Genomic DNA, 24,153 nt, shown 5'->3' on the forward strand with positions numbered 1-24,153 from the left:
ACACAGATAAATTAAAAGTTGTTCCTGTCAAATCCCTGCCATGAGGGCATTGTGACCATGGGGGAACAGGATCTGCTCTGCAACCAAACTGCACCAGCCAGGGTGGTGCTGGCAAAGTGATCTCTGCAGGGAAACCCCAGCACAGCAACGGTCCAGCTCCTGGGATCCAACACGAGGCCACCAAAGGGCTACAGAGGCCACCAAAGGGTTAAAGAGGCAACCAAAGGCATAAAGAGGCCATTAAAGACATAGAGAGGCCACCAAAGGGTTACAGAGGCCACCAAAGGGTTGCAGAGACCACCAAAGGGTTAAAGAGGCCATTAAAGACATAGAGAGGCCACCAAAGGGTTACAGAGGCCACCAAAGGGTTACAGTGGCAACCAAAGGGTTAGAGAGGCCACCAAAGGGTTACAGAGGACAGCAAAGGCATAAAGAGGCCACCAAAGGGTTAGAGAGGCCACCAAAGGGTTACAGAAGCCGTCAAAGAGCTACAGAGGCCACCAAAGGGCTGCAGAGGCCACCAAAGAGCTACAGAGGCCACCACAGGGCTACAGATGCCACCACAGGGCTGTGGCAGGTCAGGGCTGTGCTCCCAGCCCAGCCAGGCAGATCCATGGTGCTGCAGGGAATGCCACAACACAAACACCAACACCCTGGGCCTGCTTGGTTCTTCTGGTTTTCTTCTAAGTCCTGATGAGAAGTGTCTGAGGCAGCTGGGGGGGCTCAGCCTGAACCGTGAGGACATCACTGGCCACCTGCTGCCAGACTGGGTTGCCACTGAATGGGCAACACTGAGAGCAGGGTGTCAGTCAGGTGACAGAACATTCCAGACCCCCAAAGCAATTAGTTCCTCTGCAAATCAAACTGCCACAAGCAGCTCCAGCAGACATTTCCCCTCACAGCCACGTCCACCTGGCTAAAATCAAAGTTTTAAGGACAAGCAGGACTTTATTAGAATTAGACAGGTGATGACAAATCCCAAATGTTACCTCTCAAATCACAGTGGGATTCTCTGCACCACACAGGAATTTTGATTAAGTTTATCTCCCCCTCTGCTGATTTCACCTATGTGGCCCAAATGTCAATATTATTATGAGAAAATCTTTCTAAACACAAATTACAGCTGTGCAGACATCTCCAGCCAGTTCATCATTTGATGAGCTCCAAAAAAAGGTCATTGCTGTAACCTGAGCCTTAAATTCTGCCCTTCAATGACAGTTTGAGGCTGAATAGGGACATTAACAGGAACTCAAATATGGGAAAAACAAAATCTGAGGGAAAATTCATAAAAACTGCTGAGAATGGGAGAGTTACTGGTGCTACCAATGGAAGTCAAACTCTGTTTTGACCCAGAACATCACCAGCCCAAAGACAAGATAAAGTCTATTTGTTCAATTCTACCTCTTCAATTTATTGGAGAGATCAGAAGAACTGATTTAGTATAAGAGGGATTTTCTACTTGGGAGTGTAATTCCCCTTTTTAATTAAAATCAAAGCATTCTGGTGGGATTGGATCACTCAGATGCACCACCAGGAACCTGCATGGATGGGAAGGCCCCAGCACAGCAGGGAGATTTTTATCTCTGCACATTCATCTTGGGGCAGGTTACAGGAAGTTCAGGGTTCCCAGGCTTCACCTGACACACAAAATTTCCCTACAAGCAGAGCTGGGTGGAATTTCCCTCTCATGCTGTAAGCCCAGAGTGTCTGCTTTGAACTCAAAGCAGGAGCACACCTGAACCAGAATTTTTATCTTCTCAATGGTCAGAGTTTGGATTTATCAAATCCTCTGCCAATGGAAAAAGAAGACAAAGTGAAGTTCTCCATGGAGCTCTGGAAAGGGATTCCTCACCACATCCCACTGGCTTCACCTGCCACACATTTTAGGCAAAATTTCCCTGCAAGCAGAGCTGGGTGGAATTTCCCTCTCATGCTGTAAGCCCAGAGTGTCTGCTTTGAATTCAAAGCTGGAGCACACCTGAACCACAATTTTTATTTTCTCAATGGCCAGAGTTTGGATTTATCAAATCCTTTGCTACTGGAAAGAGAATACAAAGTGAAGTTCTCCATGGAGCTTTGGAAAGGGATTCCTCACCACATCCCACTGGCTTCACCTCCACAAAATTTCCCTGCAAGCAGAGCTGGGTGGAATTTCCCTCTCCTCTCATGTTATAAGTCCAGAGTGTCTGCTTTGAATTCAAAGCTGGGGCATACCTGAACCAGAATTTTTATTTTCTCAATGGCCAGAGTTTTGGTTTATCAAATCCTTTGCCAATGGAAAGAGAAGACAAAGTGAATTTTTACTTTCTCAATGGCCAGAGCTTGGATTTATCAAATTCTTTGCCACTGGAAAGAGAATACAAAGTGAAGTTCTCCATGGATCTCTGAAAAGGGATTCCTCACCACATCCCACTGGCTTCAGACCACACAAGCAAAATTTCCATACAAGTAGAGCTGGGTGGAATTTCCCTCTCATGCTGTAAGCCCAGTGTGTCTGCTTTGAATTCAAAGCTGGAGCACACCTGAACCCGATTTTTTATTTTCTCAATGGTCCGAGTTTGGATTTATCAAATCCTTTGCCACTGGAAAGAGAACACAAAGTGAAGTTCTCCATGGATCTCTGGAAAGGGACTCCTCACCACATCTCACTGGCTTCACCTCCACAAAATTTCCCTACAAGTAGAGCTGGGTGGAATTTCCCTCTCATGCTGTAAGCCCAGAGTGTCTGCTTTGAACTCAAAGCTGGGTCACACCTGAACCAGAATTTTTATTTTCTCAATGGTCAGAGTTTGGATTTATCAAATCCTTTGCTAGAAAGAGAAGACAAAGTGAAGCTCTCCGTGGATCTTTGGAAAAGGATTCCTCACCACAGCCCACTGGCTCTGAGGAGCTCAGTGCACACATCTATCAGGCAATAATGAGATTTATGACAAGGGCATTTATCCATTTCTGAGGGCATGTGCTAGAAATGAAAATAAATCAGCATCTCAGAGAGCCACTTGCAACAGAATGCCTCTGGCTACAAAACCAGCATCAGGACCCTTAGGAAAAGGGATTTTGGTAAGAGTATCAACCAACAAAACCAAGCACAGCAGTAAAGAGTAAATGTCTGTTAAGAGAGCTACAGAAAGATCCCAAATCCCTGAGGCAGTTCTGTGGGAAGCTGAGCACAGCCAGGATGTTCCATCCCCATCCCACCTGGATTACAGCAGCACAATCCCACCAGCATTCCCTGATTCCTGGAACAGAGCTGGGTCATTCCCACCTGCTCAGAAAGCCAACACTGGGAATTTGGGAACTGGTTCATTCCCACCTGCTCAGAAAGCCACCACTGGGAATTTGGGAATGTGGTGAACATTTCTGCCTTGCGAACACACACACACACCCCAGGGCATGGGGACATCCAGCTGGGCACAAACTGGGGGTGCCAGACCATGGTGATGCCACCAACCAACACCCCTGCAGCCACCTGGAGCAGGAGCAAAGCCCTCCCAGACCCCACTGATGGCTCATACAGAAATTCCCTGCTGCAGGTTTGGTGTAAAGCCCCTTCCACTCCCTCCATCCCACTTCCACATTCCTGTGTTCAAAGGGAATCATTTCCTTTGGTGACTTTGCAGAATTTGCAAGTCCCATCTCTCATACCAGGACTGAAGACCTTCAAGTCAGCTCAATCTGTGCCCAGAAGCTTTCCTGCCACCCCCCCTGTTCCCTCCTCTAAAGTTTTCCAGTTGTGCTCATCCACATGAACAAATTACATCAGTAATTCTGATTAATTCAGTTTCTTCACTTTCCTCCCCATCCCTGGGGGACACCAAAGTCAATCTCTGATTTTCAGAAGGAGAGGCAAGTGACAGAGGTCAGGGACTTCCTCACTGCTCTCCCTAAAGGAATTCAGTGCCCAGACCCAGCCTGGATCCAGGTGCCTCAAGGTGAGCAGAGAACTTCAGGTTAAATCCCATTAGGAGGAGAAGAGCAGAAAAGCATTGGTCCATCCTCCAAAGTTTTCCAGTTTTACCCATCCAGCAACCCAGCACATGAATAAATTACATCAGGAATTCTGATTAACTCAGCTCCTTCACTTTCCTCCCCATCCCTGGGGGATACCAAAGTCAATCCCTGGATCCAGGTGCCTCAGGGTGAGCAGACAGGTGAAATTCCTTTAGGAGGAGAAGAGCAGGAAAGCACTGCTCCATCCTCCAAAGTTTTCCAGTTTTACCCATCCAGCAACCCAGCATATGAACAAATTACATCAGAATTCTGATTAATTCAGCTCCTTCACTTTCCTCCCCATCCCTGGGGAATACCAAAGCCAATCCCTGGATCCAGGTGCCTCAAGGTGAGCAGACAGGTTAAATCCCATAAGGAGGAGAACTTCAGGTGAAATCCCTTTAGGAGGAGGAGGACAGGAAAGCACTGCTCCATCCTCCAAAGTTTTCCAGTTTTACTCATCCAGCAACCCAGCACATGAACAAATTACATCAGGAATTCTGATTAACTCAGCTCCTTCACTTTCCTCCCCATCCCTGGAAAGTCAATCTCTGATTTTCAGAAGGAGAGGCAAGTGACAGAGGTCAGGGACTTCCTCATTGCTCTCCCTAAAGGAATTCAATGCCCAGACCCAGCCTGGATGCAGGTGCCTCAAGGTGAGCAGAGCACTTCAGGTGAAATCCCTTTAGGAAAGCACTGGTCCATCCTCAGCAAGGAAGAAGAGTAAACAACAGCAAATGCTGAGTTCAAGCTGTTAAATACTTATTTACAGCAGTGAGGAGTTGACATTTGCTGTGACAGCTGATATTAATAAAAGTGACAAATGGGTAGGAACAGGCAACAGAAGCAGAAAAAGAACAAGGGACACAAGAGCCCACAAGTGTTGGATATTGGCAGATCACCAGGACATGAAGTTCACCCAAGGGAGCTCAGAGTGGGTGAAATCACCTCAAAATCAGTGAGAACCTGAACAGGGTGGGTGAGAAAGCAGGGGGGAGATGGTGAATGTCATCCCTGGTGTTGTAAAGGGAAAAGGGAGAGAACTCTGGGGTTGGACTGAATTGAGAGATCCCTTTGAACCTCAACTGCTTTCTGACTGTGTTGTACAGAGCTAGCATTAACCTGATAGCTGGAAAATTCTAAGAAAATGTCTTTTTAAGTGGGTAGAAGAAAACAAGACTACAAGAAGTAGCCAGAACAACTTTGAGACAACTTCCCTCTAGGAAAACATGGAGGTCCCCACTCAGACAGTTTGAGGAAACAAAAAAAGCAAGAAAAGGACATTTAGACTTCCCTAAAGATATAAATATGTGTTAGACACCCTCCTAGACACGCAGGCTGAATGAAGTTAGAGCTGGAAAAGCAGATTAAACCCCACAAACTTTAAAGCACAGTGAGAAATGATCCCTCCTGAATTTAGTGGCATGTGGTGCCTGGGAGATGGAACAGAACAGAATGCTCCAATTAAATCTGCACACTGCAAAGCCAAGAGCTACAAACACACAGGATTAAATTCATCTGAAATCCATGTAACCTGATTCATGAGTGTCTAATTGGAGAGGAATAATGAATTGCATGATGCAAAACACAAAAAAAAATCATCCCAGTGAGAATTCTGCCCAGCCAGGACCTGCTGATCCACAATGGATCCATGGTTTGGGTTGGGCACCACAGTCCTGAGCAGGGAAAGGAGCAGAAATAATGATGGGTGATGGAGAGATTATAGAAATGGCCTCAGAATCCCAAAACTGCCCTGGAGAATGCTGGAAACAGGAGCAGGCTGGATGCAAAGGCTGAGGCATTTCCAGCACCCCAGCTGAGGTTAAACATCCCTGACACTGATTTTTCATTAAAATGACCCTATTTTCAGAACAGCTGGGTGAGAACCTTTCCATCATTATTCTTCTCTTACAGTATCTGAGTACTTTGAGAACATTAATGCATTAATTTTTAAGGCAGCTTAACAGACAAGCCTCCAGATAGAACCTGGGGAAGAAAATAATCTGAGCGTCTGCTCATTTCAATGTTCCCCTTGTGTTCTTGATACCTCAGTTCTCCATCATGAGCTGGACTTCAAAATTACAGAGCTCTGTGACCAAGAGGGCAGGCCAAGATGGTTCCCAGGAAGCAGAAACCACCTTCAAAAAATCTGATTTAATTTATTTATGATTTGGGTTCCATTTCAGTCTCTTAGAAAGAACATGTAACACCAAATATTTCTCTACCTGTTATTAAACAACATATCCATGCACAATTTGCTCTTGGAGGCCTCCACAACAATTAATGTGCCACAGAAATCAGAGAAATTGCTTTTCTGCTGCAAGTCAAGGCTCTGTTTCAGAGCTTGGGGACACCAGAGTGTTCTTAAATAAGGAAAAGAGGGTCAACACAAGTGTTTTGTTTTCAAAAGGGTCAGCACAAGTGTTTGTTTGCAAGTCTGAGAAGGGACTTTAGAGGTTTGTTGCAAGTTACAGCTCCAGGCACCAAATATCAAAAATGTTGTTCCAAGTGAATAAATATCTGTTGGAGTCAGGGGGAAAGGAAAAACAACAAGAAGAGAGAACAGTAGAATGAACTGGGTTTAAAGGCTCAGCAGAAAACCAGCATCTTTCTGGATGGAAAGAAAACACAACATTTGTCAATAAACAGAGGAGCTTCAGCTGGAGCAAGAGGATGCAGCAGAGAGTAACCCAAGGCAGATTCCCTTCAGCACAGAGTGACACACCCTGAGCTGGCACAGACACCCTGGAAGGGCTTGGAAAGGAGGATTCCCTGGAAATCGAGCTAGGAAGGGCTGTCCTCAGGGAACTGCCTGGTGTCTCCCTCCACCAGTGCCCCAAGGTGTGAAGTTCCTTCCTCAGAAGTGAGTAAGGCACCAAAATGTTTCCAGACATTTTCCTCAAACCTCATCCAGGTAAGGATTTAATTCCATTTGGCAGCCACAGGATTGGCACCAGTCAATCTTCCCTTTGAGGGTGTTCAGGCCCTGGCACAGGGTGCCCAGAGCAGCTGGGGCTGCCCCTGGATCCCTGGCAGTGTCCAAGGCCAGGTTGGACGGGGCTTGGAGCAGCCTGGGATAGTGGAAGGTGTCCCTGCCATGGCAGGGGTGGCACTGGATGGGCTTTGAGGTCCCTTCCAGCCCAAACCATTTTGGGATTCTGTCACATCACACACCCAGGGAGCTGATCTAGCTGAACACTGACCCTATAAACTCTTTATTAATAGCATTTTTTGCTGCCAACTGTGTTAGCTCCCTACAGAGCCATGCAAGCCCAAAACCACCAGAGCAGGGCTGGGACATCCACAGATGGCAAAAAACCAAACTGCCCCTTCCAGGCCAGGGTTGGTGCCAGTTGGGGCTGATCTAACATTCCTGCTCTTGTACCAGCAGAGTCTCCCCCCTTGGATGATATGGTTAACTAACATTGATTTATGTGCTCCAAACCCAGAACATTCCATGGAAGTTAGACAAACCACACACAAATTGCAAGTAATGCTGGAAGGGTCTATAGAGCCTCTGTGTAGGTCTGGACAGAAATATTTATTGCATTTGGCATGGAAGCTGCAGGCTGGGAGCACTGGGCAAAGAACACAACTGGGTGAGCACTGCAGCACCAGGCAGCAAGCAAATTCCATCTTTTCCTTCCCCAATAAATTATTCACAAAGGTGAACAGCTGTCACACTGACATTTCAGATCTGAAATATAGTTAAGAGCAAGTTATAACTAAGGCAAAGAAAATGAATGTCAGAAAGTTTTTGGGTTTTTTTCAAATTTCAGATAAGCTCTTTAGCCTTGGGGTTAATCAGAGCTCAGGAGCTCTGCTCCCAATCCAACTTCTTCCCTGAAAAAAGTCTCTTTGTGCAGCCTGGCTGTAAACATGCACAGCAAGAATATTTGTACTAGATGTAATTTAATGGGGCACACCTTTAATTCATTGCCCAGGGTAATCCAAACACCAGTGGTCCTTCACAGAATATTTGTCTTCCTTTATTAAACAACACCAATTATCTTTTACCTTTTTCCTTCACATGTGGTCCCAGCCAAGGGCTCTGTACTGCAGCCACAGAATCAGAGAATCCCAGAATGGTTTGGGTTGGGAAGAATCTCAAAGCTCTCCAGTGCCACCCCTGCCATGGCAGGGACAATTTCCACTGTCACAAAGTGGTCCAAACCCTGTCCAGTCTGGCCTTGGGCACTGCCAGGGATCCAGGGGCAGCCACAGCTGCTCTGGGCACCCTCACAGAGAACAATTTATCCCAATATCTCACCCAAGTCTCTCCTCTGTTACTTTAAAACCACTCCCATTCTTGTCCATGTAAAAAAAAATCACTCTTCTCTGTTTTATAAAGCCCCTTTAGGCACTGGAAAGGGCTCCAAGATCTTCCTCTTCTCCAGGCTGAACAGTTCCAGCTCTCCCAGCCTGGCTCCATGGGAAGGCTTTATGAATACACACAATAGCTGCTTCAAAAGGTAAAAATATTTCAAGTACAGGAGGCTGAGCTGGCCACCAGTGCCTCTGGGTAAAAGCTGTTCTTTCCACAGCCAGCACCATTTCTCTTCTTTCCTCTCTCTGCAGAGCAGTTAAATATTTAACAAATCTAAGCATTTTATGTTCTCAAGCAGGAGCAGAGAAAGTTTTATCTTGCCCACAGCCACAAAACCCATGAGCCAAAGGCCTCAGCTCTCACATCAAGAGGAATTAAAAGGCAGGAGAGAGAGAGAATCAGCCCTGGGGTTTCTCCATACGTGCCCAAATCCCCAAGGCAAGACTGAAGGCACATCCCAGGGAAGTTTATTTTGCATCAATTCCACAGGCACTGGAAGCTCCACACAGCCCCACACAAACAGGATGGAGCTCCTGATGGAAATCTGGTTTGTAATCAAAATCTTGATTGCTTCATTTGTGGGGAGAGGGAAGGTGGATCAGAAACATAAACATACACAGAAATTACACAGCTATGGATTCCAAGTTCAAATAGGAGCCCACACAGATTATATTCCCAGAACAAGGAGCAGCCAGAACATCCCCAGCCACGTTCTGGGACAGAACCAGACACCTGCAGCTGCACACTGCTTACTAAAAATTCAACCCTGCACCATTTATCTGCCTGCCAGCAGATGTTTACCAAGTACTGGGACTGCCTTCCCTTCCCTTGACCCAAAAAGAGAAGTTATATTTAGAATCTGTGCTTTTATTTCACAGCCTCCAGGAGGTGCCATGGCCTGCCAGCACTTCAAACCAGAGCAGCAGAGCTCACAGCCCATGCTGGGATTACTGGGCCCATGCTGGGATTACTGGGCTCATGGTGCAGCTGCCAGGAGGAATGGGAGGTAAAAGAGATTATGGCAGGAGCATTAAAACAAAATTTCCTCTGAGCTGCAAGGACAGAAATGGCCAGGCAGTCAGGAACAGGAGCACTGCTATGGATAAATGAAGATTTAAGGAGGGAGGGTTTCACAGAACCATGGGATGGTCTGGGTTGGAAGAGACCTTAAAGCCCATCTCATTCCAACCCCCTGCCATGGGCAGGGACATCTTCCACCAGACCAGGCTGCTCAGAGCCCCAGTTTCAGTTCCACCAGAACAGAATCCAGTTAAACCACGTGTCTCATTCCTTCACACATTCCATGGGCAGGAATGAGTGTTGATGTTGGGTTTGTCTCCCTTCCCCAGCCAAGCAGCAAGAGTCCAAAATACATTTGGGAGCACCAGGGGAAGAAGAGGCTCTGTTGGATTCCCCAGAAACTGCTGTGCTACAGCAGCACAAGGGTGCCAGCTGTGTCCAGCCCTCACACACCAGGGACTGTCCCCCAGCCACACTTTTCCAGGTTATACCTGGAAGGGTTATCCTCAGTGTAATCTTTTCCAGGTTATACTCAAGATAACCCTTTCCAGGTTATCCTCAACATAACCTTTTCCAGGTTATACTCATTATAACCTTTTCCAGGTTATCCTCAATATAACCTTCTCCAGGTTATACTCAGTATAATCTTTTCCAGGTTATATTCAGTGTAACCTTTTCCAGGTTATCCTCAATGTAACCTTTTCCAGGTTATACTCATTATAACCTTTTCCAGGTTATCCTCAGCATAACCTTTTCCAGGTTATCCTCAGCATAACCTTTTCCAGGTTATCCTTAATATAACCTTTTCCAGATTATCCTCAATATAACCTTTTCCAGATTATCCTCAATATAACCTTCTCCAGGTTATCCTCAATATCACCTTTTCCAGATTATCCTCAATATAACCTTCTCCAGGTTATCCTCAACATAACCTTTTCCAGGTTATCCTCAGTATAACCTTTTCCAGATTATCCTCAATATAACCTTTCCCAGGTTATACTCAAGATAACCTTTTCCAGGTTATCCTCAGCGTAACCTTTCCCAGGTTATCCTCAGTGTAATCTTTTCCAGGTTATACTCAGTGTAATCTTATCCATCTTATCTTATTTTCCAGGTTATACTCACCCATTTGTTCCACAATCTCAGGTGGGAAAACTCTTGAAGCAAAAGCTCTTCGGAAAATATCTGAGAATTCTTTATCCAGGCCTCCAATGCCCATTTTCTCAAAATTCCAGTCAGGGTTGATGATTGACTGCCTGTTCTCCTTGGTCTTTGATTTACCTGCAAAAGCCAAGAAATGGTTTCAAACACACAGATTCACCCTGGACCCACATAACCTCAGCACCCAGCCCATGTGGCTGCTGCCAGAAGCAGTGTCCACCCTGTTCCAGGCCAGCTGGGATGATGCAGGATTGTCCTGCATCCTCCTCAGTCCTGCCTTTGCAATGCCCAGCTCCACACTGGAACCCTTGTTCCTCTTCTCTCCTGCAGGTGCTGCAGTTTGGTTGTACCTTCAGTACAGGGACAGAATGATGGATGCTCTGCTTTGTTCATATCCCTCCAGAACAAGATGTGATCATTCTTAGCACCCACATTTAACAGCTCCTAACAACAGGAACACATTGCAAGATGGGTGCAGCATTCATTGCCTTGATCTTGCTGTCCCATTCACATTTTCTGGAAAATCCCTTTCCCCAGGATTTTTCTCCTGGGAAGCTGAGAAGCCTCAGAGAAAAATGAAAACAATAATTATCTGATTTGCTTCTCGTCTGTTTTGCTGCTTTGGAATGTGTTTGGAGACTGTTTACCCACAGGTGATTGTTTCATTGGATTCTGCTCCGAATTGTTTTGATTCAATGGCCAATTGAGGCCAAGCTGTGTTGGGACACTGGAAAGAGTCACGAGTTTTCATTATTATTATTTTTTAGCATTCTGTAAGTATCCTTTCTGTATTCTTTAGTATAGTATAGTTTAGTATTCTTTGACATAATATAGTATCATAAAGTAATGATTGTTTCATTGTTAATGATTGAATCATTGTTTTGATTCAATGGCCAATTAGGGCCAAGCTGGGTTGGGACACTGGAGAGACACAAGTTTTCATTATTATCTTTTTAACCTTCTGTAAGTATCCTTTCTGTATTCTTTAGTATAGTATTCTTTGATATAATATAGTATCATAAAGTAATAAATTGGCCTTCTGAGAACATGGAGTCACATTCATCATTCCTCCCTGCAAATACAATAATCCTGTTTGGGGTCTGGGCCCTCTACAGCCACCAGTTTTACCCAGGTCAGGAGAGCTCCTCCTCCCACACATCACTGACAGTTCTCTGTACTGAATCTCCCATTTCCTGCCTCAGTCCCTGAGCTCAGAGCCAGCCTGGGCACCTCATTGCTCCTCCAGCCTTTTCCAGCTTATTCAATAATTACAATGAGCAGGAAGGAGATTCCCATTGAACTCCACTGACATCAGCCATTTCCTCCTTCCCTTTCATCCCTCACTCACTCATGCAAGGACCTTCTCTCCCACAGATCTCTGGTTTGATTCTTTCCTAAGGAACTTTGACAAAGAACTTTGCTGGAGGAGCTTTGACAATCAGCCCATGTCAGCCCTGCTGCCAGAGCTCTCTGATTGCTGTAAGATCATGAGGCAGGACTGCCCTTAGACAAGACAGGCTGGTCCTTCCCTGTGTATCACCCTTTTCTTCTAATTTAATGCTTTATTACAGTTTCTGTTGATTTTTCTGTACAGATCTCAGGTTCTAAATCTGCACCTCTCCAAACCTTCTCCAGGAGGTTTATTCAAGCCTATAAACAAACCCATGTAGCCTCACCTTGGGTTTATTCAAGCCTAAAAACAAGTTTATCCACCAGATCAACCTTGCACATGGCTTTCAGCACCCTCAGCTACCAGGGAAACACACAGAGATCTGACAACCCAGAGAAAAAGCAAAGAACTGCCAATTATCCTTAACTACTGCCCTTCCCAGTGTATCACCCTTTTCCTCTCATTTAATGCTTTATTACAGTTTCTGTTGATTTTTCTGTACAGATCTCAGGTTCTCTAAGATCTGCACCTCTCTAAACCTTCTCCAGAAGGTTTATTCAAGCCTATAAACAAACCCATGTAGCCTCACCTTAGGTTTATTCAAGCACTGACACTTTTATCAGTCAGATCAACCTTGCACATGGCTTTCAGCACCCTCAGCTACCAGGGAAACACACAGAGACCTGACAACCCAGAGAAAAAGCAAAGAACTGCCAATTATCCTTAATTACTGCAGAAATGGGATGTTTCCTCAGACTTGCACAGGGTTTCAGGGTTGGCTCTTAATGGTTTTTGCAATGGGGGCGATTCCCACCCAACAACATCACAAAGATCACAGAGTCACAGGAGGCTTGGGTTGGAAGGGATTTAAAACCCATCCAGTGCCACATGGGCAGGGACATTTTCCACTATCCCAGGTGGCTCCAAACCCCATCCAGCCTGGCCTTGGGCACTCCCAGGGATTCAGGGACACCCACAGCTGCTCTGGGCACCTGTGCCAGGGCCTGCCCACCCTCCCAGGCCACAATTCCTAATTCCCAATATCCCATCCTAGCAAACAACCAGTGTGCATTTTGCTGCTCTGTTCCACAAGCTCTTCTAAGAGTTATTTCCAGTTCAGCCAGATAATGAATGAGCAGCAAGAGTGCAGGAAGTCCAGCAAACAGCAGCTCTGTGTGAGCTCAACCCAGACTCTTTAATCCTGGTCTAAACACATCTGGAATCAATATTTCAATTCCAAGGGCAGCAAAACAAACAAACTCTGGGTCAGATGCCAGGGACAGCACTTGGGACACAGAGCACCTCCAGGGAGCACCAATCCACAATTCCCCTGTGTTTATTATCCCACTCCAGCTCTTAGGTCAGACCCCTCAGCCAGGGCTGTTCCTGCTCCCACAGAGCTTGGCCTACACTCCCCCCTTCTGGCTGCACCTCAGCACAGGAAAATTCTTGCAGATTGGATTAAAAGCTCTTCCAGTGGTTTCATAACACAATTTTATGCTAAACAGAACAAACAGAATTGGCTTTTTAAAAAAATTACTACAATTCTTCTCTATTGAAATCATGCAGGCCCTTTACAGAGCTCAGTGACACTCACTTCACTTTCATCTCCTCTCTCACAATTTAATTATTCAGAACTTTACAATTCCCCAGAGACCAACAAAGCACATTAAGCAGCTCTGCCTCAGATCAATGAGGAGATTAAATGAAGTAGCAATTTGACAGAAGTAAATTGAGGCACAAGAAGCTCCTTTGTCTTGTCTGAGGACAATGAAACAGAACCCTGGGGAAGGGACCCTATTCCCAGAGCAGCAGCAATCCCACACGTGCCAAGAGGGAGATGCCAGGGCATTTTATGGCTCTGAATATTAACCAGGTACAATGCCCTGGGAATACAATGTATTTAGGGTTATGAACAGGGTTATTTCACACTGTCCTGGCAGCAGAGTGAAACCTGATGGGGTGTGATCCCACAGCCACAGGTGGGAACTCACTGCCCTGCCCCTGCAAGCTCCATTTGGTGCTATTAACAGCTGTATCCTCATTAGGATGCTTAATTACAGCAATCAGCCCACAGAGCTGTGTTAGTGGCACATTCACATTTCTGAAAAATCCCTTTCCCCAGGATTTTTCTCCTGGGAAGCTGAGAAGCCTCAGAGAAAAATGACAACAATAATTATCTCATTTGCTTCTCCTGTGTTGTGGAATGTGTTTGGAGATTGTTTACCCACAGGTGATTTTTAAATTGCATTCTGCTGTGAGTTGTGTTCACTCTTTGGCCAATCAGGGCCAAGCTGTGCCAGGACTCTGGAGAGAGTCACAAATTTTCATTATTGTCTTCTGTCTGTATCCTTCTGTAAGTATCCTTTCTGTATTCTTTAGTATAGTTTAGCATTTATATTATATTATATTATATTATATTATATTATATTATATTATATTATATTATATTATATATCATTCTTTATGAAATTAGCCTTTAGTATAATATAATATAATATAATATAATATAATATAATATAATATAATATAATATAATATAATATAATATCCTTCTGAGAACATGGAGTCAGACTGATCAGTCCTCCCTGCCATGATTAAATGCAATAATTTAGGGGTTCAGCACAGGCTGAGTGCTCAGATCAAAACTCTGCTGAGGTGCAAGGTGTGGTTACACAAAAAGCAGCTGCAGGACACAAAATCCCAGCCCCAAATGTGGCCCCAAAATATTAAAATAAAATAAAATAGAATAAAATAAAATAAATATTTCAAACAGCTGCTGTCTCTGGATCTACTGGTCCATCTGGCCTTGCTAATCTGAGCCTAGGAGTGAAGACAAACAACAACCTGGAGGCAATGAAGTCTCCTGGGCCTGAAAAGCAGCAGATTTCTCTGTGCTGCTTTATTATTTCTCTGTGGGTGCATTATTTCTCTGTGGGTGCAGGAACTCACCAATCAGATTCAGAGAGGAGTTCTCAGCTTTCTCAAAGGCAACTTGGCTGTTCCCAAGAACCAAACCAACCTCGATCTGCAAAAGGAATGGAAAGAAATAATTACATTAATTACCATTAGACTGAGCTTCAGATTGCTCCAGGTATCTCCAAGAACATCTCAGAAGACAGGAAAAAGCAGCAAAATCTCCATTTCCTGGGAAGAATGAAAAATACCAACCCCACCTCTAAAACAAACACCACTGAATGGAGAAGCTCACCAGGTAAAACAACCTGACTTTTAAAAGTTCCTGGTTTAGTTCAAACCCAGCTATTTTATTTCAGCAAGTAAAGGAGGAAATGAAATCCTGTCATTTCTACAGAAGGAAAAATCAAAACTGGACATATCTGGAAGACAAAAAAACTCAAGACAGGCTGTTTCCATGACCAAAATTCCTGTATCCTCCCCAGCTCTGCAGTTTAGTGGAGGCTGCACTCAACTGCAGACAAAGCTCTTTGTCCCCTCTGATGAGGCGGATTTGTGACTTCTCCAAAGGCAGGTCACCCAAACTGCCCTTGGTGGCATTATCTGGTAGGATTTTCAGCTCTGCAGTCCCCAAGGAATGCACAGGAGTTCCTGGGAGCTCACCTTCTGCTTTTTGCTGGTTCCAGACTCCCCTTTGAGAATGCTGGGGTCCATGGCTTCCATGTCCTTCACCAAGAGCCCAAAGAGCTTGTCATTAAAGCTGAACACCAGCTGTGGAAAGGGAAAACAAATCTCATTAAAAAAAGCTGAAAAGGATTCTGGCAAGACTAGTAAGACTTGAAAGGAGATCAAATGATCCTGAAGTCTGAGTTAACCACCCAGCAGCTCCCCTGGAGTTTTTTCCCTGTAAAGTTCTGGATTCACAGGAAAATCCTGTAAAGCTCTCAGTCTGGAGTGCTGACCATGTCCCAGTATCAGAGTAACAGACCTTAACTTGCAGAACACAAAGTCAGCTGGAGAAACTCAAAGAAAAATCCTCCTTCCAAGAAAATCATCTATTCCCCCCTCCCCTTCTCAGTGTTCTGTGTCATCTGATGACATTTCCCTCTCACTTCAATAATTGGTGCTAGTCATGGAGAACAATTTAGCTCAAAACTTTCAGATATTTTCCATTTCAGCTTGACAGGGACACTCCAGGAGCAGTGCTAATGAGAGACAGAATGAATGTGATGATGAGTAGGGTCCATCCCACAGAAAACCAGGCTGGCTCTGCAGCCTTGCCTCCCTTTCCTTGAGTTTGTATTTCCAACTGGTTTAAGACTCAAACCCTGCAAGGTGTAAATCTTATGAGAGACCAACTTTAACCTGTTTTGAGAGCAAGCAAAAGCAGAGATTATCACACAGGGCTGTGCAGGGGCTGAAGCCCATGTTCTGCAGACCCCTGCAGGCTCAATTACAGGACATCAACTTGCCAAGGTCCCCAAGGAAAATATTTCATCCCTGTTTCTCTGCTGAAGTCCCCAGAGCAGCAATAAAACATGGGATCCCAGAATAGGTCAGGCTGGAAAGGATCCTAAAGCTCATCCAGTGCCACCTCTGCCATAGCAGGGACACCTTGCACCACACCACGCTGCTCCAAGCCCTGTCCAGCCTGGCCTGGGACACTTCCAGAATAATAAAATACACTGCACTTGGGAGGTGTCACTGAGAATGAATTAAACCTGGTGTTTGTCTTGATCTTACACAGAAGGAGGCAAAAGTGACTTCCCAAAAAATTCCAGAAGTTGCCATGCTCACATCCAACACAGAGAGACCCAAACTCTCCCAAACCCTGGGATTTTCCTCACAGATTTAGGATAGATTCTAAATCCCTCTGTCCATGCTCTCAGTGAAAGTCACAAAGGTTTTACTGCTCATAAAGAAATTCCTTCTGCTGCCTTGTGAAGGCTGAACTAGAATAGAGACAGGACAGAGCTGAAGAATAAAGCAGGGATTTATTAAAACACCTCAATAAATCCACCTCGGGCAGAACAAGAGTCCAGCCAGGGCTGCACCCAGGGTGAACCCAAAATGGTCACAAAATGAACCCCAGGTGAAGCCAAAATGGTCACAAAATGCCCCACTGGTCACAGGGTCTCTCACTTTTATAGGTTCTGCTCCATTTGCATATTTGAGTTAATTGTCCAGTTACAGATTTAACCCATCAAGCCCCATCCTTGTTTTTCTCTCTCCAGCCCACAGTATTTGTGCTCTTGGCCTGAGATTTGGCTCATTTGTCCTTGTTCCCCAGCTGGAGCAGGAATTGTTTTGTCTCCCTGCTCTGTGCACAGAGCTCACCATCCCCTAATGTGAACCCAGACCCACCCACTAAAGCGGCACAGAGCCTGAAAAATACAAAAAAACTAAAACCTGAGGCATCACTTCACACAAAGAACAATTCCTGCCCCTCACCCAGCCTTTGCAGAGCTCTTGGCACCCTGATGGGTCCCTCAAAGCCCCAGCTCACCTGCTGGCCCACAGAGAAGGCCTGGCTGTTGAACTGCTGGATGAACTCTGCAGCCATCTTGTCTGTGTCATAGGGGTTGGAGTCAATGTTCTTCTTCTGCAGGAAGTCAATCTCGATGGTCATGGTGCCAATGCACTGCTTGGTCTTGTCAAAAGTGTATAAGGAAACTGAAAAAACCCAAGAAACATCATATTTAAGGATAACAAGCCCCTCACAGTGTATTAAATATGTTTGGCAACACACACTCTTCCCTTGAGGATTTCACTTTTAAAAACTGAATATATTCTTTCTTTATTTTCTCTTAACCCATGTTCAACTAATAGGTCAAAATACAATAAAATTGTCATTGAAAAGTCACATTTTTCACTGAATTGCTCTAAAACTCTTAATAAGCCTTTAAAATAGCTCAAACACCATACAGACTTTGGGGGATGAGGACAATGAAAGCAAATCCAGACATGCCATGGTCCCACTTGGCTGTATCTCCACCCAAGGGTTTGGACACATCTCCAGGAAGCCCAAAAGCAGCTTTAAGGGTAGCTTTGCCCAAAAGCTGTGACAAGAGGTTATCACTGGGTTTCTGTGACAAAATTGCTGAGCTGTTCTCCAGATGAGGCAGCAGAAAGTGAATTATTGCACATTTAAATGCAGCAATGCAATGTGTCATCCCAAAACAAAGCACATCATCAACTGCCCTTCATCCCTGAGACTGAGGAGACCCCAGAGGTGCCCTTGGGCCTATGCTGACATTTCCAGGTTCCCTTCAGTGCTGCAGAATCCCCTGCACAGAAAGCCAAGGGGCAGGGAAGGCACTGCAGTGTCACTGCCACCCTGATCCCACAGGGAATCAAGAGCCCACTCAGGGTGCAAAGAGGATGAAGAGGATGGAAAAGAAAGAGCAGCACAACCCACAGCTCCAGGGACTGCCCAGCATGGTCAGGACCTCACAGACACAATGCAGAAAGATTCTCCAGCAGACTGAGGAACATGAAAGGTTTGCTTTGAATCTGGAGAGCCAAGAGCAGCAAGGATGAAGTAGGAGAAAGGGAATGTGGGAAAGGCTCTTCACTCCATCTGTGATTTCCTGTCCAGCCCTGGCAGCAGAATGGCTCCAGGACAAACCTGCAGATGCTGAGGTTGATGGCAAAACAATCCCCCAGGATTGTTCACATGAAGGGAACAAGGAGAGCCTGTCCCTGCTGAAGTGTGACCAGAACACACAGCACACACCCCAAACACCATCCCTGGGAGGAGCTGCCACAGACACATCTTCAGCAAACACGGATAAAGATGAAAACACTGCTCCTGATCTGCTGCACTGAGTTCTCCCACAAGCAGCAGGGTGATCCCTTTGGGCCTGCAAGCAAACCCCAGGAGCTCCTTTCACCTTCCAGGTCACCTGTGAGCAGTTTCCTTCTCCTTGCTGAACCTCATGGCTTTGTCAAATAAAATCTTCTGGAATATCAGTGCCTGGATTTGGTCACATGATGACGTGTCAGGAGCTCTTACAGCATGGACTGAGTGCTGAGGGGATGCAGCAAACTCAGCAGAGCACAGCACAGCTCCAAGAGCCTGGAATGTCCTAGAAAGAGGCTGGGAGTGCAGCAGGGACCTTCCTGGCTCTGGGAATGCAGCAGGAACCTCTCTGTGGTGGGAATGAAGGCACAGCCAGCCCTGGCTGCCGCTGGGCATCTCTGCTGGGAACACAGGAGCTGGTGCAGCTGGAGGGCACAGAAGGTAGGACAGACAGACACATCCATCAGGGCACTGTGCCTTCCCACCAGGAAAATCACTCACCTGTAGAGCCTTTACTGCATCATCAGGGGCTCAGCAGCACTCATCACTGCTCCACAGAGCTGTGGGCTGCATTTACATTGACATTTAAAACACAGCTTCCACGTTATCAGGGCAGCAGGACAAAGCAGGAGCCCTGGGAAATCACTGGCTTTGTGAGCATTCTCCCTACCTGCAGAATGTTTTTACAAATCCCTTCCACTCAGCACGGAGTCAGATGACATTTAGTCACTGTGCACAGAAGCACTGCATTATTTTTGTTAACACAGGCTCCCACGTAGCTGGGAGGTTTTACAGCAAAGCCCAGGACAGGGACAGTCACAAACTGCTCACAGAATATCAGTGCTTCTTTCCCCAAAAAATCTGAGTACTGAAAAGCATTCTAAGTGAGATGGCACATGATCAGCCAAACAAGGGTGAGAAACAAATTAATTTATGACAAATTAATTTTCCCCTGTTGTAGGTCCTTCTTCAGTTAAAACAAGAGCAGCAGGCAAAAAAAATCACAATTAACAGAATCATCAAGGTTGGAAAAGGTCTCCAGGATCAACTATCAACCCAGCACCATGGTCACCACTAAGTAATGTTCTCAAGTGCCACATCCACCAGTTCTTCAAACATTTCCAGGAATGGTGACCCCACCACTGTCCTGGGGAGTCTGTTCCAAGCCTTTACAACCCATTCTGTGAAGAAATTTTCCTTAATATCCAACCTACACCTCCTCTGGCACAACCTGAGACTGTTTCCTTCCAGTCTGTCCCTTTTCTCATGGGAGAAGGGACCAAGCTCCTTGCAGGTCACTGTATGGAGCAGGAAGGACACTGATATCCCACACAGGGCCAGGCTGAGAAACCTGCAGGTATCTGGACAAACTGCCAAAACAGCCTGCCCAGGGCTGGAAAACATTAAAAGCAGAAAAGCTGCAGAGAGGAGAGCAGCTCATTCACTAAGGAGGTCCTCACATCATCTGGAGAAGGACTGGAGCTCTGTGAGTTCCAAATTCAGGGTGGAAACATGAATTCAGCTTTATGAACACATGCCAATCACTCTGACTGACTGACTCACCATCGATCTCCTGCCCGATGGAAAGGCCAGCCCATTTTCTCTGAAAAACAAGAGAAAAAGGTCAGAACATCTGTCCTGCAGAGCAAAAACCTGTCCTGCAGAACACCTGGCCCTCAGAACAAACACCTGGCCCTCAGAAAATCTGCCCCCTCAAAGGCAGCCTCCTCACCCAGAGGAGCAGGATCCCCTGAGAACCTTCAGCAGCAGAAAAAAGGAGAAGAATGGAATATCCCAAAGACCCCCCAAATTAACAGGAAATAAGTCAAAAAAATTGAATAATGTTTTTTAGGCGGCCTCCTCACCCAGAGGAGCAGGATTCCCAGAGAACCTTCAGCAGCAGAAAAAAGGGGCAGAATGGAATATCCCAAAGACCCCCAGATTAACAAGAAACAAGTCAGAAACATTCAATAAACTCCAAATAGTTCTTGTGATCTCAGAAGGTTGTTCTGTCCAGCCTCCTTCAGGTTTCTGGTGTTCCCACCATGCTGGAGGCAGAAGTTGGGGTGCTGGATGGGGTTTTTTGTCCTTCTGCTCATTTCCTACCACAGCCCAAGTTCTGAACATCCACAGGTACCAGAATGGCTGTTACACACCCCATGAGCACTTTAAAACCTTGTTCTAATGCGCTCCAAGGTACAATATTACCTGAACCAAGAGAACCAATAAAAATGAAACTGCTCAAATCTTTACGTCCCTTGGAAATTCCTTTAGAGAATGGAACTGCAGAAGTGGGAAATGGTTCATGAATTATGTGACACAAAAAAATCTATAACCTTTACAGTTCCAACAGTTCTGGCTTGATGACTGCAAAGTTGTGGTTTTCCCAGTGGCTGCAGGGTGTTCTCAGCCCTCATCACAGGCTGTGCCATGTTGAGACCCTCAGGTATCAAATAAAGGCACCAGGGGTCATTTCAAACAGCTCTGGGGACATCACATTTGGAAAGCTATAATTTATGATCATTTGGGTATTTGCCTTTTTGTCTGGGAGAAGGAACACAATGATTTTGCTTACAAAGTGAACATTTCTCCCTTTACACCCTCTCCAATAATCACAGAATATCCTGAGTGGGAGGGGACCACAAAGGATCAGCCAGTGCAGCTCCTGCCCTGCACAGAAACCCCAAAAATCCCACCCTGGGCATCTCCTGCAGCTCTGGCAGCCTCAGGGCTGGGACCATTCCCTGGGCAGTGCCAGCACCTCCGGAGGAAGATTTTTCAGGATCTTCTCTGTGGATTTTCCTCTTCTTCAACCCCCACCATGCTCACCTGGCTGCTTTCTGCTAAAGGTTTGTCATCACTGCATAGCAATTTGTGTTTTAGGCTCTCAGGATACAAAATTTGTCCCAGCTTTCAGTGTTAGGAGTCAAGAATCAAGATTACCACAGAATAAAGGTGGTCAAGAACTCCAAGACAAAAGTCAAGATTACCACAGATAGAGGTGGTCAAGAACTCCCAGCTTTCAGTGTTAGGAGTCAAAAATCAAAATTACCACAAAATGAAGGTTGTCAAGAACTCCAAGTCAAAAATCAAGATTACCACAGATAAAGGTGGTCAAGAACTCCCAGCTTTCAATGTTAGGAGTCAAAAATCAAGATTACCACAGAATAAAGGTGGTCAAGAACAGTGAGTGTACAACAAAGAGATGTTCTGGAGCCCTCAGAGCACAGACACCCCTGGACAGGAGCAGTAAATACACAGTGGGTGTCACAGTGACTGCAGCTATCCGAGGCTCTGGGAAATATTGGGAATTTTAAAATTAAAACCCAGTATCAGGAATGCCCAATGCTCAGAGGGCTGAAACAGCTCTGCTGTGGAATCAGGCTGAGGGAAGGGGGGTTGTTCAGCCTGGAGGAGGTTCTGGAGGATCTCATTGTGGCCTTTCAATACTTAAAGTGGGGTTAAATCTTTTTAAGGGAACAGAATTTTTAGTAGGGATTGTAGCAAAAGAAAAAGGGGAAGTGGCTTTAAACTAAAAGAGGGTGAATGAAAATGGTAAAACCTTGTCCAGAAAGGTTCCAGGGAACATTCAAGGTCATACATCCCCCAGCCACCCATTGGCACAGACCCAGTTCCAGCAACACATCAAAAGGCAAAATGTCATTTGGGGGCTTGTGCCAAGATGTGCTGAGGAAATAAAATCTGCTGTGTTTGCAGCACGGAGCAGTGAGTGGCAGGGAGATATTAAAGTACTGAAACAGAGACCACAACTGCTGCAGGTTCACGGGATGAGACTCAGTGAGAGCAGTAAAAAGCTTCAAGTTTCATTTTTCAATGTAGAAGTTAATTATATTCATTATTTATTCTAACCATCATTTAACATCTGATGATGACTTAATTAAGGAAGAGGAGACAAAGGGGTTTGGGGTTTTTTTAACTCATTTCATTGCAGTTTTCATCTATAAATACTAACAACGACTGAATGTGGTCAATAAAACTTCCAGCAGGTCTTAAAAATGAAAAACACAGCAAAGAAACCCTTTAAAACCAAGGGAAAATGGGGAACAATAAAGATTCACAAGGAAGGGGAGATATTGCTTAGGCTTTTCCTTTTCAAATCGTTTCTTTCTGGTGGATTTTTAAAAGGTTAAATTACACATTTTCCAGGATCTTTATCCCACCATGCACTAAAAATATATCAAAACAACATAAGCACAGTCACTTCACTTGCAGCGTGAGCATTCTTGAACTTTTGCTGGCAGAAATCAAATTTGCAGCACACATTTATTCCAATTAGAGAACTTATCATCAATCCTGATCCTAAAAATGAGATTTTGCTTATGGTGTAACAGAGTAGAAAGTCATAGAAAGCCATACCTGGGGCAAGCTGAAGGCAATGCTGCCAGGGACAACAGAGGGGTGAGTTCTCAGAGTGAAGATGTACTTGTGGTTGGGAGAGGTCTTCACCACAACATGCCTGGAAAAGAGATCAGTATTTTATTTTGAAAGTATTTTATTATTATTCACCACAACATGCCTGGAAAAAAAGATCAGTATTTTATTTTGAAAGTATTTTATTATTATTCATCACAACATGCCTGGAAAGGAGATCAGTATTTTATTTTGAAGGGCTCTGCATTGCTCACAGAGATGTGGGAGCTCAAAAGACCACCTAGATTATCTCTAGGGCTACACAGGAAAACCAAAAGCACTGACTCAGACACACAGCAAGGTGACAGAGCCCACCACCCTCACTGCTACAATGTGATCTCAAAGCCCAACTGCAAGACTTTGCTCCAAAAAAATCAATATTTACATCCTGTCACCGTGATATTTTCTGGAAAAATCACCTTGCCCAGGATCTTGAGAAGCTTCAGAGAAAAATGTAAATAAAAATTATCTGATTCCCTGCTTATAGCTTCCTCAGACTGTGCCTGATAACTCTTATCACGTGATAGGCAGACAGCTGGCTGGCATGAGAAAGCAAAACCAAAGGAGGCTGGGATTGGTGTGCTCTGGCCGCCCAAACTGGGAGCTATAGAAGCACAAACTGGGAGCTGTGGCAGCCCAAACTGGGAGCCATGGCAACCCAAACTGGGAGCTATGGAAGCACAAACTGGGAGGCATGGCAGCCCAAACTGGGAGCCATGGATGCCCAAACTGGGAGCCATGGATGCCCAAACTGGGAGCTGTGGCAGCCCAAACTGGGAGCCATGGCAACCCAAACTGGGAGCTATGGAAGCACAAACTGGGAGGCATGGCAGCCCAAACTGGGAGCCCAAACTGGGAGCCATGGATGCCCAAACTGGGAGCCATGGATGCCCAAACTGGGAGCTATGGCAGCCCAAACTGGGAGCTGTGGCAGCCCAAACTGGGAGCTGTGGCAGCCCAAACTATAAAAAAATAAAATAAAATAAAATAAAATAAAATAAAATAAAATAAAATACCCAAAAATAAATTCATTTTCCTGCACTGATGTTCACCAGGAAGAGCTCAGAGAGCTCATGGAGACACAGAGGGGAAATCTCCAACTCATTAAGAGCTTCT

At 45.4% G+C, this 24,153-nt stretch overlaps 2 protein-coding genes across 3 annotated transcripts in view; both read right to left on the reverse strand.

Moving 5' to 3' along the window:
* The window catches only part of NSF (N-ethylmaleimide sensitive factor, vesicle fusing ATPase), a 73,862-nt gene that overhangs the window by 31,843 nt on the left and 17,866 nt on the right, over positions 1 to 24,153 (reverse strand). For both annotated transcript variants that reach the window (XM_054281427.1, XM_054281428.1), the window contains exons 3-8: positions 22,984 to 23,083; positions 20,170 to 20,209; positions 17,311 to 17,477; positions 15,468 to 15,575; positions 14,841 to 14,916; positions 10,463 to 10,618 (exon numbers count right to left, since the gene is read on the reverse strand). In XM_054281427.1, the coding sequence (XP_054137402.1) occupies positions 10,463 to 10,618; positions 14,841 to 14,916; positions 15,468 to 15,575; positions 17,311 to 17,477; positions 20,170 to 20,209; positions 22,984 to 23,083 (647 nt within the window). The remainder of the gene's footprint in view (positions 1 to 10,462; positions 10,619 to 14,840; positions 14,917 to 15,467; positions 15,576 to 17,310; positions 17,478 to 20,169; positions 20,210 to 22,983; positions 23,084 to 24,153) is intronic.
* The window catches only part of CCDC43 (coiled-coil domain containing 43), a 69,973-nt gene continuing 54,646 nt past the window's right edge, over positions 8,827 to 24,153 (reverse strand). The window contains exon 6 of the mRNA XM_054281429.1: positions 8,827 to 8,850. The gene's annotated coding sequence lies outside the window, so the exon portion shown is untranslated. The remainder of the gene's footprint in view (positions 8,851 to 24,153) is intronic.

Source organism: Melozone crissalis, unplaced genomic scaffold, assembly GCF_028551555.1.
Source record: "Melozone crissalis strain CALT ecotype California unplaced genomic scaffold, PUWL_Pcris_2 ptg000032l_1, whole genome shotgun sequence".
Taxonomy (NCBI): domain Eukaryota; kingdom Metazoa; phylum Chordata; class Aves; order Passeriformes; family Passerellidae; genus Melozone; species Melozone crissalis.